The sequence below is a fragment of the Simochromis diagramma genome, unplaced genomic scaffold (assembly GCF_900408965.1).
Source record: "Simochromis diagramma unplaced genomic scaffold, fSimDia1.1 OVJJ01000571.1, whole genome shotgun sequence".
NCBI classification, from domain to species: domain Eukaryota; kingdom Metazoa; phylum Chordata; class Actinopteri; order Cichliformes; family Cichlidae; genus Simochromis; species Simochromis diagramma.
Window position 1 is genome coordinate 871783 of NW_024386885.1, and position 16534 is coordinate 888316.

Consider the following 16534-nt stretch of genomic DNA (forward strand, 5'->3'; position numbering starts at 1 on the left):
CACCTCAGTTTATTATTACAGATGTGGTGTGACACCCATTAGAATATCTTCTGGCGTTTTCCAGGACTATCTATAGTACGCTGATCGACCTCACTAACTTTTGATGTGCACCCAGTCATCTTATTCTGGAAGCAGGCCTGAAATATGACAGTAACAAGGGTTACCTTAGAAGACATCTGAAGGGAAATGTGTGGAGAGAAAAGAGCGGACAGTAGAGAAATGTCATAAAATTGAGAGGAGAGATATGGAGAAAAATATTAGTTTTCAGTACAAAATACCTGGAGCGTTTTCTCTCAGGAACACGTTTTAGAGAGCTGCCGAGCGCTGAGGTGAAGACCTGTGAAAGTTATTCAAATTGGTAAGCTGACAAGGTTACAGTTGGTTTTACACGTGCCATTTTATTAAAACTGCTAAAAAAAAGTTGCATCGCGACTGTGGCTGCCTCAGCCTCTGTCCTCGCTTCATGTCAAAGCTGCAGGTTTTTGTGATTTGAAGCTGCAGACGGGCTGAAGCTTGCTCTTCGCTTACAAAATTTGAGCAATGCAACACTCTTGCAGAGTTGTGTGTGTGTGGAGGGGTTTGATAGTGCTTTTTTTTGTTATTGTTTTTAGAAACACTGCCCTCCCTAAGGTGTTGTGTTCTCCCTATATCCAGTATAGCCTCCCTGCACTTCATCAGTGGCATTATGGTCAAGAAAACAAAAAAAAACAAGACATGCACGGACTCATCGATCAGTTTCTCGACAGTTGTGATTTCATTTTTAACTGTGTACTGTTTACATCTGGCTTCAGCCAGCTTTCTGGATTATTGAAAACGACAATATTACAATATTTACGACAGGTATCAATATAATATATTGGCTAGTAGTTATTTTTCTGTGTTGGTCCTGTACTAGCTGGACAAGATACTATGCAAAGAACACACTTCGTGAATTGTTATTTCATACAGTTACATACAGTTATTTCTGTATTGTGTCATGTTGCCATTTAGTGGTGTTGTTGCTATCATTACTGTACACGCAGTGATCAAAGGGACCGAAAAACTGCTTTATTGGGCTGAAACACAGACTTCTTCCTTTTTTGGGTGAAAAATAATTTTGGTTCAAAGAGCAAGGCGGTGTTATGGTGTTCAGCACTACTGAGCACCGTGACTTTTACATGACACTAAAACTTGAACTTTCACTTCAGGGATATTCTCAAGCTTTCCCGTGGGAGCTAAATTCATAAGGTCTCTGTCACACAGGGATGAAGCAGTCTGCCCTCACCGGAACCACATAATGTGACATAGAACAAAAACACAACCGTCTCCATTGAATGGGAACCTCAAAAAACATTGTTTTGCTCCCCTGGGATTGACTGACTGTTAGGAGTCAGGCAAGCACATTAAAGTGGAAACACAGCTCTTAAAGTTTCTGAAAGTTTTTCAGTGGCTTCTGAGGACACTGTCGCTCTATAGACCTGCCACTCGGCTTGTGAGAAGCCATTTGGGTGTATGAAGTGTTAAAGGCTGGGATGATGTCCTAAAATGCACCGTAGTGTTCATCTCTCATGGATGCTTGAGCCACACGCAGATTGGGAGGAGGGGAACAAAACAAAAACCTCACATCTGCTTTTTGTTTCACTGGTGTGTGTGTGCGGTTTTGTGGAAACTGCCTTTCACTTTGCACCATAGCAGGAAATTGTGATGCCAGTGTATGCAGTATAAACAGAAGCGTTATGTTGCAAGATGCATGTTCATCAAGTTCAGAGACAATATTACTGAGCATTCACCGAGTAGACACAGATGGGATTGAACCTGAGATGAGAGAGCAAGGCCTTGTGACCATAGAGCACGTAATAGCTGGTTAGTGATGAGCTGAGCGTTTATGATGTCGCCCTGTTAGTGCTTTAAAACCAGATGTGACAAGCGAACAGTGGTTCTGGACGAGAATCTGGGGACGATGTGCGCTAATGCGGCACGAACGTGTCCATCTCTAAGTAGCCACATGCTAAAACACACCATGTTTTCTTTCCTTTCTTTTCTTTCTTTCTTTTCTTTTTTTGCTCTAATGGGACCACAAGTTACAAAATGAAGTTTATGTTCTATTAAATAATGTTTAAAAGTAGTGACTGAGACCATAAAGTCTTAATGGAAGTATTCAAATAAGTGCAGGGGTCTTTTCCCCTTAGACTTTAATACAGTTTATCTTTGTTTTTAAACCAGAGGAGTTGCCCCTGTTAGCATGTTGCTAATATTTTAAGTCATTAAAGACACATTCAAAGTGCAAACATTGAATGAAAAGGATTTTATGATCAATACATTTCAAACATTCAAATCTGAATAGTCAAATTCTTTCTTATTTTCGTGTCATTTCTAAACAAAATATTATATATGGTTTGTAAATGTATTATGTACATTAGACATAATGTAAAATAATGCGGCCGTTGTGGTGTGATCTAATGCGAATAGTCCTCATTGATCAGAACAGTAATGATTTCATTCTCTGCATATCACTATCCCCTGAAAACCTACTAATACATCTTTTTTCCCCCCCTGAGCAGAATTTGATCTGTCCTTTATCTATATTCTGCTTTTCTTCATGCCATATTGATTTACTCTCATCAATATTTCAACCTTAGCAGCTGCTGCTATTTTTCCATACCCCGCTTCAGATTTAATAAGAAATGTCCCTTTGATGCTGAAACGAACAACTTCACCAACTTCTCTTTGTACTCGTGGCGTGGCTGAATTCTTAATCACTAAACGTTAAAGCAGTAATTATATGGCTGGTTTGTTAGTTCTACATCGAGTTGTGTGGTTTTCCTCAGTTATGGCTATTTTCTTCGCCGTGTGTGCGTCTGTATGTGTGTCTGTGTTAATTGCAGTGTGTTTACACTCTTGTGTTTGCTTCCCAGATCCTCTGTCGATGAGTCCACAGAAGGCCCTGGAGACCATCGGGGCCAACCTGCAGAAGCAGTATGAAAACTGGCAGCCCAGGGTGAGTCTTTAACCGATACTGTGACCAGAGACACAGACTCACACCACGTCTGTTCAGGACCGAGTTAGATAATGAATCAAAATAAATTAAAATAATATCATCACTGACTGATTTTTGGCATCCATTAAACCATTTGCACTTTTCTGTTCTTTGAGCTGAACAATCACCTACCTTTCTATAAGCAGTAACCTCTCAGTAAACTCTTTGAATATTACACTGATGACTCCTCCACCACCTCCTGGTACTCTGGTATTGATTTGACTGATCTTTGCTTAAAGATCTGGGAACTTAAACATCAGCTTGTTTGTCATGAGTTTTCAGACAAAAACATTTCACTGTGCACAACACTGATGAGATGTTCAGCTGTTGTGTTAACAGTAACTCCTAATTCAATGTTCCTGGGTCTAATTTAGAGCGTGCAAAGCTGTTTTCATACATTTCAGACACCAGTGGAAGAATCGGGTTTGAAGTTTCTCACATTTTGTACAAAACAGGCAACTCTGTGTCAGTACTGGGGTAGACCATACAGGAGGGAGCACACACCTATTGACCCCTTGCTATTGTGAAATCTCTGGACTGTCTACTGCTCTGTTGTCACATGGGTTCAGTCTGACATTACATGTGAAAGCGACAGTTTAGAGGCTGTTTAAAGTTCTCTTTGACTCATTCAGTGTCTCAGAAAACTGAGTCTGGATTTTCTTCCTAAGAACTACAGTTGACATCATGCATATTTATTATTCCTACTTTTCTTAGATAGTTTTTTTTTTTTTTTTTAAATGTGTGTTAATTAAATTACACCAACCTTTAATAACTTGGACACTTTCTCACAACTACGTCAGCTTCCAGTTTTCTTCCAGTTTTACTCAAATAAGCTCAAAAGAAAGTGTTCAGACTTACTTTACTTTTTTTTAAATGCAAATAAAACCCAACTGAAAATGACTCGCAGTGTATCCCACTTGGTCTACAGTTTTCTCCATGCGTGTGTAGGGCTGTGATGTGTGTAGGCCTCCAAAATGTTAGTTCTTTTTCGAGTTGTTGCTAATAAATGTTTAACCATATTTACTTTTACTGAAATTTCTGTAAGCAAAAAAGGGAGAAATGGGAAATAACTCGGTCTATGTGTGCATCTCAGAACTCTGAAAACAAATAAACAGCAGATGCCACACTGGGAGATTCCTGCCTGCAGAGTTAGCAGCATGATGAACTGCCACAGTTCTTGTAGTCTGCGGTGATGCAATAGCTGCAGTAAAGAGTTATAGCAGATCAACTCGTAATTATGAGAACGATTGGCCCTTTAGTGGAAAACTGTCCATCTTTGGTCTTTGGCTAATGGATGGGATGGGCCGGTTTAATTTTTAGACTTGTATCCAAGAGGTCACCACTGTCTGCCCAGCTGTGGGGTTACTCTGTGTCCTGCAGACAGTACTGAAAAGTATTAAAACTGATGGTCTGAACTTCCCCGCTAGCCAAACTCTGTTTTGTCATCATTTCTAAATTAGGCATCTTTCCCAGATTTTCATATTGGAGAAATATGGACAAGATACAGCTGTAATAATCCAGTATCAATCAACCAAGCAATCAGCCAGTAGAGAACGCATATTAAGATATTATATGAGTTTATTTCAGAAAACATACATTTTCCAGCTCCTTTATACTTCTTATATGCAGTATGCCAACAAAACGCCCACATGCTCTTGACAGTAATTCATACTTAAAAAAAAAAAAAATAGATGCATTATGTGTTTTTGTACACTCAGCTGTTCTAAGTTTATATGTGTGTATACATTTATTCGTTCATGCCAGCAGCAGCTGTTGTCCTTTTCCCAGAGCCTCCTTGGTGCTTTTGGCTTCCTCCAAAAATTAGGAAGTCATTGGAGCACATGACACTCCTCCAAAGTAAAAGTCTCCCAAAGAGGAATTTTTATTTTCTAAGGAGTAAAAGAAAAGAGTGTAGAGAAACTTTCTCTGTTTGGACATAAAAAGCAAAGAAGCAACAAAGCAGTGCTCACCATGACAGCAGGAAATCTCATCTTAGTGACTGACTGCGTTTCCAGTGTTTAGACAATGATCTGCCATTCACTGACATGGATCACCGTAATGGTGCAAGCCGCAGCATTTGTAGGAGTTTGATCTAACAGATTTTATTTCAGCTTTTTACAACATAAAGATCCACGCTGACTAAATCACAAAAGGCTCCCCCCCCCCCCCCCTTCAGGATGAAATCCAATCCCCCGGCCAATATTTCTATTAAATGCTGCTGATATGTGCAGATATTGGATTATGGCTGACAAATTGGCACCACTGCTTTTGTTGGTGAATTAGCTGAAAGAAGTCTCTGACAGACACGCTCACTTTACCTGCTAAAGCCAGCGAAGCTAATACAGCAGTCCGTCATGACAGAAGCAATAAATCCTGCTTTCAAGAAGGTTATAATGTTCAGCTCGTTGAGCAGGAAGATGCATCTGTTGTTGAACGCGTAAACCGCTCAGTGTTTCTCTGTCCAAAGTAACCTGTTTTGAAAATATGAAATATGATTGCATATTTTTGAGTATAAATTAAATATTTCAGAAAACAAAAACAATGCCATGTTCTTTTCTCAGTGTACACTTCATGGATCTTTACGTATCTAGCTATTAAATGCTCGATGCAAGTCTTCCTGAGGAAGACCTTAGCAGCGGGGTTAGTGAAAGTTTTTGGTACCTTTTAAGCTGTCTTGTTTGCAGTCTGCTTGTGGTCCTTTTGGCCAGGCTGTGGTTGAATGCAGGTACATGGCCTGTGTGGAGAATTCAGTTCAATTCAATTTTATTTATATAGCACTAAATTACAACAACAGTCGGCTCAAAGCGCTTTATATTGGAAGGTAGCCCCTACAATAATACATACAGAGAAAAACCCAACAATCACATGACCCCCTATGAACAAGCACTTTGGCGAGAGTGGGAAGGAAAAACTCCCTTTTAACAGGAAGAAACCTCAGGCAGAACCAGGCTCGGGGAGGGGCGGGGCCATCTGCTGCGACCGGTTGGGGTGAGAACTAAAGAGGGACTGCATTTGCCAACATTCAACTGTAAACTACAAACAAGCTTTTGATTATCTTTTTAGAAACCACAGATATCCACTGACTTCACAACAAGCTCTGAAATACTGTCAATTATCTCTAGAGGCAAAGTTATCTGATCAGAGTTTAAGTTCAGCTCACCCTGTGATCTGTTTAGATCTTTCCCCCCCAAAGGTTTTTTGCAACATTGGTAATATCTGGTGTATAAACTGTAGGAAACTGGGCAATACTGAAGAGGTTGGACACTTGTAGTGATTATATGCTGCTGATGTGTAGCATCATTTCGAGAAGCTGTCCAGGAACTAAAATCACAATGTTGTTTCAGCTGTTTTTATTTTCATTTTATTATTTAGGGGGGGATTAACTTCCCATGCATTGTAGTTTAGTGTTAGTTGTTTTTTACTCTCCAATATATATTTTTTTACCCTCTGTTCTTCTTCCTGAAAGACAGGCATCCTCTGGAGAATGACTCCAAAAAATAAGCAAACACTTGAAATTTGATCTGAGTGCTTGAGCTGAGTTTCTTTTGGTTTTATTGGGTTTGAATTTGATTTCAAACCACCTGCGAATATGCTTTAATCTGCTCATATAGTTTTGGATTTGATCATGGCCTTTTTTTTTTTGTTTTCTGTTGAGACGTGGTAGCAGAATGTGAACATGGTCTCTGAGGTTTTGAACAAGATGGATTTTTTTCTTTTCTTCTCTTTTTAGTTTCTCTTTTTGCTCAGGTGGAGATGCCACGCTCAAAAAAACCAAGATAAAAAAATGAGCCAGTAAAACAGTTTTGGTGCTATAGTATCTACAGAGGATCGAAATTCAATTCATCCTGTTGTTGTGTTGCTAAAACCCTACATACCCGCCAAAAAGCATCACGAGGCTTTAGAAATAAAAATACAACAGTGTGTGGCTGTTTGGTAAGAGAGTTCAGAAGTAACACGTGTGGTAAGAGGAGGGTGGAAGAAGAAAAGTCCCCAGAGACGGCAGCTGAAGGAATGTAGGCTCGGGCTTGGTTGACCTGAGAGGTCAGCAGCAAATGGTGGTAGGAGTGCAGGAGGAGGTGTGGGAGGGTGAGAAAGCGGTTCCTTTTTCCAGCCGGAGGATTCACAGCTCTGCAGCTCCACACTGGAGTGCAGCTTTCGCCAACACACCTTACATAAAGCGTTGACAAAGCAGTCAATTAAACTGCAGTTATTACCTGCTTTGTGACAGCACTGACAAATTGTGTAATAACTTCATTTCGGATGAAACGAGATGGGGAATATTAGACCAAATGAGAAGCCATTTTTTTCCCTCACCCCCCTAGCCCTCCATCCCCGTCATGTTGATATGTAAGAGCAGCATTCGCAACAGTTGAGCTGCCCAGGGAGTTTAGCTGTGCCAACCTGCTGTCACGAATCTGTTTCTCTGTTTGCTTCTGTACTCTTAAATTAACCCTCATGGACACAAAACGTACAGAGAAAGGCAAACTCTGTCCTGGCTGCTGCCCACTCACTTTCTCTACCAACTCAACCTCCTCTCTCTTCCCTTAACATCTCTCTCTCTCTCTGACCTTTTGTTTTCCACTCCACCTCAAATCAAGATTTTCCCGTGTCCATCCTTATTGTTGTCGTCTTGTTTTTACCATTCTTCTTCGCCTGTGGAGGTTTTTTTTTTTATTCATTTGAGTTTTTCTTTCTTTTTTTGTGCTGTCTGTTTTCCTTGCACTACAATGAAGAAAAGACATCCTTTCTGCTTGTTGATGGGTTTTGCATAGTAGGATGCAGATTATCTGGCAGCCTCTGAAGGAATTTTGAATAGTTGAGTTAAGTGAAAGGTGCTTTTTGGCGGCAGTTGTATAGTTTTTGTACCTATTAGAAATCCCCCCCCTCTCATCTTTTATAAATTAGGGCTGAACATCACAGTAACAAAGTGGCAATGCTTTGTTGCAGTGTATGAGGCAGAGCATGCACTGGTCAGCAATTGGGGAAATCGGCACAACTAACACCTGTTCTGATTTTGTTTTTTTTAACATAACATGGGACTACTTGCTGTATAATCTCTCTCTTCCACAGCATGTCTTTCATCCTGTCTTCCTTCTCTCACCCCAGCCGGTCTCAGCAGATGGCCCCGCCCCTCCCCGAGCCTGGTTCTGCTGCAGGTTTCTTCCTGTTAAAAGGGAGTTTTTCCTTCCCACTGTCGCCAAAGTGCTTGCTCATAGGTGGTCATATGATTGTTGGATTTTTTTTTTCTCTGTGTGTATTATTGTAGGGTCTACCTTACAATTTAAAGCGCCTTGAGGCGACTGTTGTTGTGATTTCGCGCTGTATAAATAAAATTGAATTGAATAATTTATTCATATTGAATATTTGTAGACAGACAAATTGCTCCCCAGACTAAGAACAGCTTTGCACCACCATCAACCAGAATCTGCACAACCTGATGGTTCCACTGTTGCCTCACAGCAAGAAGGTCCTGGTTTTGAATCCCCCATCTGGCCAGGGCGTTCCTGTGTTGCCTTTGATTGTTCTCCCGGTTCTCTCCACGTACTTCCAAAGACTGTTTGTGGGTTTAGTTTAATTGGTGATCCTTCATTGGCTGTAGGTATAAATGGTTATGTCTCTCGGTATTGGCCCTGCCAGGTTGGCAAACTGTCCAGAGTGAGAACGACCCCGCCTTCTCGCTCTATAGCACCTGGGATAGGCAGATAAATGGAATATTTTTTTAAAATTTTCCTTCACTTGCAAACTCTCAGCCGCCACCTTTTATTTTTTTTTATTTTTTTTTATTTTTTTTTTTGGATAATTCTTCACTTTGCTTTTGCACAGTGCTGCCACCACCACAAGTTTGTCAGCCATCTTTGTTGAGCACCATCTTTTTCTTTTCTTTTTTTCTTTCTCTGCTGTCTGTGCTTCTATTGACTGTGGCTTTATTTTGTTATCTTACAGAGCTCAGACTGGATTCAACCAAGGACTCCTTTTGTTTCATAGACATGGCATCAAGAAACTAGAAGTTATGTGATACCTTAGTTTTCGGTTTCTCTTTGAGTTTTCTCTCTGTTTGCCTCGTCTGCTCTGCTATTCCCTTTCAAGCCTCACTTGTTCACTTTCATTTTCTCTGTGCACGTTACTGTTTTTTCTCTCCCTGTCCTCTCTGTTATTTGTCTGGGAATCTAGTTTGAAACTCCCCCCTCTTGACTTGCTGGTTGTTTGTTATCTTGATGAAAAGCGATGTGCTTGTCTTGTCCAATGGGCTTCTCAAAGCCAGCACATTGTTTCTAAATTGCTGAACATGTTGCTGCTGCTAAACAGGTTCAGTATTTTTATCTAACTGCATGGTGTCCTCTCATGCTACCCACTCTTTAGTTTGCTCTCCTTCCTGGCTACAGCTTGTGAACCCCTGCCGTCCACTCGGCTACCCCTCTCTTGCATAATGTATCACTGAGCTGAACCTCAAAGACTTTACTTTGATTAGATTTGCAGTCTCTTCTTATCACCCTGGAAACGCCAAGCTGCACAGCAGAGGACAAGCACAAGTGAAGGGTTTCTGTGTAGCTGCTAATGATGCAACACACTTTGCAGGCTTTGCTTATGCTACATTCTTATGTTGTATTTTTAAAAGGCCATTACGGTTTCCTTTAGTAATGACATAGTGAGCATGAGCCAGTGGGGCACCTGTTGTGCCAGCTGTTTTTATATTTTACATAAGTAATGTTAATGCTACGATTGGCTACGTGTTATTTCTGTCATAGAGCAACGGCAAATGTTCTTTTGTGTTCAGGAAAATTATTTTTATCCAATCATCACAGGAAATTTTGCCACATTGCCAGAAAATAAAAATTTAGTTCCACTTTTTCAGTGTGAGGATTTTAGTTTGTCACGGAGGATACTACTCAGTCAAAAAGTTGTGTAATATTTTAGGGAACTTTCAGAAATGTGATAGACGACCTTAAGGATGGCTTTGCGTTTAGAGTTAATGAAAGATTGAGTGGAGTTAAAGGATCGAGCATTTTTAGAATTTAGTTCCTTAAAGGTGGGTTGAAGTGGTCTTAAACCCCCCCAATAAAACCCCCCAGACTTGAGCCTGATTTATAATCCTGTATTGATATGCAGAGAAGTTTTCACCCTGTGCCACTGTGCCAATAAAATCTGCCTTTCTTATGGCTTCAACTGGAATGCAGTCTAACATGTACAGGGCTCGCAAAATTTCAAAATCACTGGTAGCCCTTCGGGCAGGCACTCTTCAGTTTTTGGTAGCCCAAAATAAATTTAAGTAGCCCGAATTTAAAAAAAAAAAAAAAAAAAGAAAAAAAAAAGACAATTTTTTGATTGATGTTTTGTTTCCTTTACAATATTATACATTAATGTATAATATTGTAAAGGAAACAAAACATCAATCTAAGAATATTTAAAACACAAATTACAACAACAAATTACAATCATCAACTCAAATATTTGGTTCTAATTGAACAGAAATTTCTATGAACTTGCAAGAACTGTGTAGAACATGAATCGGTGTTCAGTAAGAGGCAAGTGGAACCAAGATCTAGGACATTTGCGTTTTGAAGTTTGCAAAGACTGCTAAATCTTGCCAATGGTAGTTCACTCTTTGCAACATAGTACGCTGTTCTAAACAGCCTTTTCAGGACTTCTTGTTATGCTTGGTTTATTTTTAGTATGTTTTTTGCAATCGGTGTTAGTTCTGGGAAAGATAGTGCAGACTGAGCAATAATGCATTTCTTGCATTTCTCATGGGTTCCGATGAGGTCTTTCTTAAAATGACTGGTCCCAGTAACAAAGGCGCTTGTCGACTCAGAAATCGAGGGGAACTCACAACACACCCGGCAGAACATTATGTTATTTAGCTCGTCATATTCCAGCCACATAAATTCTTTTGTCCATGAAGTGGACCGTGAAAGCACAAAACAAGCGCAAATTCAAATGCGATTTCCATGTGTCACATATTGACAGTGGCTCATCAATGCCGATGACATAATTACTCAGCTACATTTGCGAAAGAATGCAAAAGCATTGACATATCTTTCCTTCCTATGATAGCCTGACGGGCAGGGCTGAGATGGATTTTGGTAGCCCGACTGGAAAAGTCGCTAGCCCCGGGACGTCGGGCTAGCGATTTTGCGAGCCCTGGTGTAACCAAACATGCCTTTTATGAGAAACGTGGCCTATTTTATGCTTAAACGGGAGCAGCAAGTTTCTAAAAAGACTATGAATATGAGTTTTATACTATAACAAACGTAAATGAGCTGCTATTAGAAGAAAGCACCGAAAATAAAACTGGGGATATTTTTCTGCACACATGAATAAAAGGTGTTTCGTGAAATCTTAGTTGCCTTTTGGCTTGAAGACAAAAAGGTTACAAAACCACTAGTGCATACACTCGCCCTCACTCAAGGCCACTCCTCCCTGAGCCTGGTTCTGCTGGAGGTTTCTTCCTGTCAAACAGGAGTTTTTTCTTCCCACTGTCGCCAACGTGCTTGCTCATTAGGGGGTCATGTGATTGTTGGGGTTTTCTTACACTGTGAATGTGCAGTCTGAACAGCATTTTATTTGTTAAATTAAGCTCAAGACAGTTGGGTAGTAACTGAATCTATGGAACAACAAAGAGGACAAAGATGACACATTAACAGCTGTGTTTTTGTCTCCCTTGGAAGGAAGCTGACTTTTCACATTCAATAACAGAAACTGAACCACAGACATGTTCAGCTGCTGAGGGAATTTCCAGAAGTGACATGCCCATGTGACTTTAGGCAATCACCGTTTGCTAGAGTTTGTGGAAGTGGCATCATCGGCTCAACACTGAGTACGAATCCATAATTATAGTTTTCCAGCCACACAACCAGTGAAAAGTGATATATTCTCTGAGGCGTGTGTGCCGCACCCATCGTTGTGTTCAGTGTTTGCCACTGTTTGGTGTTTGGGGAACTGTTCATTTTTATCATTCTTGCACGGCTTAGGTTGTATCATGTGGAGAAAAAAATAAAGCAAGGGCAAAAAAAGAAAAACAACACGAATCACGTGAGGATGTCGCTGTATATGGACTTGCTTGGCCAGCAGTAGGGAGATGTGGTTTGTTCACTGTGTGCTGACAGTGTATTTAAGCACAGCATATGACTGGGTGTCTCAGTAAATTGGTAAAAATTCCCATTTTCAAAAACAAAGAAAAGCACCACTCTGGTTTTGAATTAAAAAAAAAAAAAAAAAATCAAGGCTGTTTGAGGAAAAGTTAATTCAACCTTTTATTGGCTTTGCTGGTTATAGAGCTTCAGTACTTGCTCTTGAAGCTTTCTTTTTCTAATTCAGTAGCCAACACCATTCTTACGCTACATTATTCCCTTTGAAGTCTATATCTTCATATATAAAGCACCTCGAGGCCATTGTTGTTGTGATTTGGTTATATAAATTGAATTGAACTGAATTGAATTTCACATCAGTTGAAACCCATCTGAGTTCTCCTGATGACTAGCATGTATGGGAAGCTGTACAGGGAATAGCGGTAGGCAGAAACATTCCCAATTACCTCTCTTTGACTTCCCTCGTGCACTCAGTCCTGCCGGAGCCGGCCAGAGAAAACCATTAGCCTCTTGGAAGAAATATGAACATCTACCATCTGGACAGCGTGCTTATGAGGAAGGCGACAGTTTGGATACAGCACTCATCTTGTGTTAATGGTTAGGAGGAGGTTAACTCTAGATAATGCAGAAGGGTTGTTTGGTTGTCAGCTAAGCTTATAGGTTGGACACGAAATGGGATGTGGGGTGTTTTGGGGTTGTTGTTTTTTGGGTGAGTGAAGCATTTCAGTTTCATTGATTGCTCCTTCCTGGAAAACAAGTAAATTTATCATTCCTTTTAAAGTAGCATGTGCTTCTCCTAAGTGTTTTTCAGAAGCGAAGGTGCTCTATCTTACTCTATCTTATCTACATTAAAAGGAAGGAGGCAAAGTGAGAGCAGAGATGTTTAATGCACAGATCTCCAAAGATGAGACATCTGAAGGCCGGGTATTTTGCTATATTTATGGTCAGATTTGACGCTAAAGTGTTAGTAACCATTGATGTGTGTGTGTGTGTGTCCCAATTGCATCACCATATCCACATGTACCTACCGCCTGTTGTTGCGCGATTGGTCTTGAGAGACGAGACAGTGAACAGAGTGCAGTATATATTTGTAATTGTGTTTCACATATAAACTGGAGAAATGAATATTCTGCAGATGGATGATGAATTAAGGGGGGGAAAAAGCTACTTTAATAAGTTCTTGGAAGATTGAAATACCACTTGTGATCAAACAGTTCTGAGAAGCTGGATCCACGAGAATAGTTTCTGTGGGTTCTGTTCTGACTGCCTGCTCTGTATATTCTACAATTTCAGTGTGAACCTCAAACTTTTGTTTCAAGTTGTCCTGAATTTCATGTGGAAGGAGCTCATCGCTGGTGTTAGGAGACGGGTCTCCTGTTATAACTGAGCAGGTTTAAGTTGAAGAGTCCACAGTATCCAAGCCCAACGACAGCACATCAGATGAGGCACAAAATCTAGAGCATCCTTGTCATATATATATATATTTTTTTTAATTCATGGGGTTGTGGACTGTGAATTCAACCCCCACGTTCACACTGTCAAAATGGACTTCTGCTTTAACCTGTGACTGTTGTGCGTGCCACGCCGTGCTGTCTCAGAGCCCATTGAAAACATAGGTTTTTCTTTTTTGGCTACACCAACACAGTCTTCAACACCTGGACCTGGTGTGATTTCACTCGCTGCAATACTGTCAACTTCCCAAAAATGAAGAAAAAAATCAAATAGAAGGGTTTGTGTTTTGACACACTGGAGGAGATCGAGTGCCCATCGCGGAGGCAAAATGGGAATTCCACTGACAGATCTCAGTTTTAAACCAAGACAGGTTTCAGATTTTTACGAGCCCCTTCTCAGAACCTTTTCATCACACCTCATGTTCATAGTGGAGTATCTTTTATAAATGGTATAATTCTTAAATTATAGTTCCATTTACAAAAGTATAATTCTCTGTTTGGGCATGTTACTATTATAAGAATTATTAGGATCATTATTAAATCCTTTACTCAGACATGGTTGATCTGTGTATAAAGGTGTAGATAGCATGAAATCAAGCAGTTGAATAATACAATAAAGAATGCATGTTCTCCTGTAATTAAAGATGTATATAAATATGGTTAAATTAAAATATTCTGGCCAAGTGAAAGTATGTAGCTGTAGATTTTTTTTTTTTTTTTTTAAAAGTCATTTCATGTGATAGTCTGCATCCTACCTGCAAAAATCACAGACAGGACTGAATTCAGTGGGAAGCTGCACTGGTGTCCCAGTCAGCAGTCATGAATGGATGCTGCTGTCTCCACAGTGAGTCACCTCGTCGTGTTTGCACTCATTGAGCTTGAGTGTGTGCAGATACTAATGATGAGTGTGTGACTGTTATTATTACATCCTGATTGCATAAATGTGTATGACCTTAGTGTGTGTGTGTGTGTGTGTGTGTGTGTGTGTGTGTGTGTGTGCTGACATTATCCATTTAGAGAGGATGCAGAGCAGGAGGGAACAACACAGGAGTCCAGGATGTGACTCAGTGGACAGAGATAAAGGATACAGCTTCCTTCATTCATATTTTTTTTAAGCAGTATGTAAAATGTGCTGCTGTGACGGCATGTGCATGCCAGTCCTACAGCCTGCCAGCTGAACAGAGTGCAGGCACCGGTTCATGGGTGTGCTCAAGGACAATGGTACAAATTGTGGGCAGATCCAATCAGCGTAGTACTTCTTGAATTCCTACTTTAGTGAAGCACAGCAATGGCAAAACCCAGTCGTCCCTGAAGACATTTTTGTGGCTTTGCAAGTCATTTGAGTCACTTCAGTTCCTCACACTCTTCTTTTCCTTCTCACTGATGATCCAGAGCCCGTGTCTATGTTTCTGTTCTTTATTATTAACATAGCCCTACTCAGCCAGCCGTAGCTGCAGTATTAAATTCAAAAGCCCTTTTGTTCTTCAAGTGGCTCTCAAAATTGTCCCTAGAGGAAAAGCGTTTCACATGAAGTGCTTTTGGTCAAACAGTTAACTTGCAGCATTCCTTCCTGGATTTAAAGATGGTCAGCATGGTTAAAAAGCATCAGTAAACAGATTTTACCCATTTGATCATTGTGATTAATCACAATGTTAAGATAATCATATTTCACTGTGAAATGTTAAAATCCATCCATTTGTTCTTTTTCTGATACTTGACTGGTAGTGAGGCCTTCAAAAGCCAGCAGAGAGACATAACCTCGCCACCTCTCCCTCGGTCTGACCCTAGGCCTTGTCGTAGTTGAATGAAGTCCTAGTTCCCTAAACACCCCTCTGATGCTCCTCACCATATCTCCAAGGTTCAGCCCAGACAACCTTTGGATGAAGTTCACTTTTGCAGCCTGCAAAATTACTCTTTTGGTTAAGTGCAGTTCATGGGTGGGAATTTAGACTGACCAGTAAATCCACAGGTTTGCCTTTGCTCTCTCTTTACCACAATACTCTCCTGGCTTTTGTGGTAAGGACCGGCTATAATGCTGCACCAGTGGGTCTATTTTAGTTATTATGATGGAGCTGGGTAGGGGATTTTTGGCCAGTATTCGAGAATGTTTGGCAGTCAGGTCTGTCTCTGTCAGTAACCATCATCTGTCAAGTATCTGTGGCATGATCTTTGCATTCACTGCCCTGGCAAAAATGGTCTATTTACATGACAATTACCTTAGTCTGCATTTTCCACCGAGCCTGTTGTTCCACATAGGAATGAATGCACGTGCAATGTTGCTGAAGATTTTCAGTCATGTTGTGAAGAGAGAGCCTCATGTTTAGTTGGAACATAGACACATTTTTCAGATATCAAATCAAATTGTAGTCAAGTCCTCAAATGTGGGCTCTTCACTAATCACATAAATGTTTTATAGGTGTCAGACTTTCTAATATTACTGTTTTTACAGTACAAGCGACATTTACTGTTCTCTAACACCAACTCAGGAGCAAATTAAAAACCTTTCTCTGTTGACCTGCTTTGGGGTCCATGAGTCTTTTTTGTCTGATCTGTGAAATCCCTTTAAAATGAATAAATAAGTGAATATTTTTGTGTCTTGACATCCAAAATCCAAACTGGAATTCCCACCACCTCCAAGGGTTAGTCACACGTAGCTGTCACAAATGACTGAAAATACAACTTGATGCTTCCAGCTGTTTTCCCTCGTTTATTTATGAGGAGGCTTTAAGACCCGGACACCATAAGATTTGAAAATGTGAAATTTACATCTGGTGCACATCTGCTTCAGAAGCATTCTCATTTCTTCCTCTGGCGTGGATGACGGGCTGCCTCTCGGCTCGCAGCCCTGGGCTTTGTACTGGGGACCTCTCCGCATAAATCCCATTGAATGCATGGTCTAGCTGGTTTGGACATTTGTGCTTTTACATACAGCTCTGCTGGTTAATGCCTGGAAACGTTCACTGACTGTGTGAAAACAGCTG

General features: G+C 40.5%; 1 protein-coding gene across 6 annotated transcripts in view; it reads left to right on the plus strand.

Moving 5' to 3' along the window:
• The window catches only part of rptor (regulatory associated protein of MTOR, complex 1), a 184773-nt gene that overhangs the window by 20368 nt on the left and 147871 nt on the right, over positions 1–16534 (plus strand). For all 6 annotated transcript variants that reach the window (XM_040033403.1, XM_040033406.1, XM_040033405.1 and 3 more), the window contains one exon: positions 2895–2977. In XM_040033403.1, the coding sequence (XP_039889337.1) occupies positions 2895–2977 (83 nt within the window). The remainder of the gene's footprint in view (positions 1–2894; positions 2978–16534) is intronic.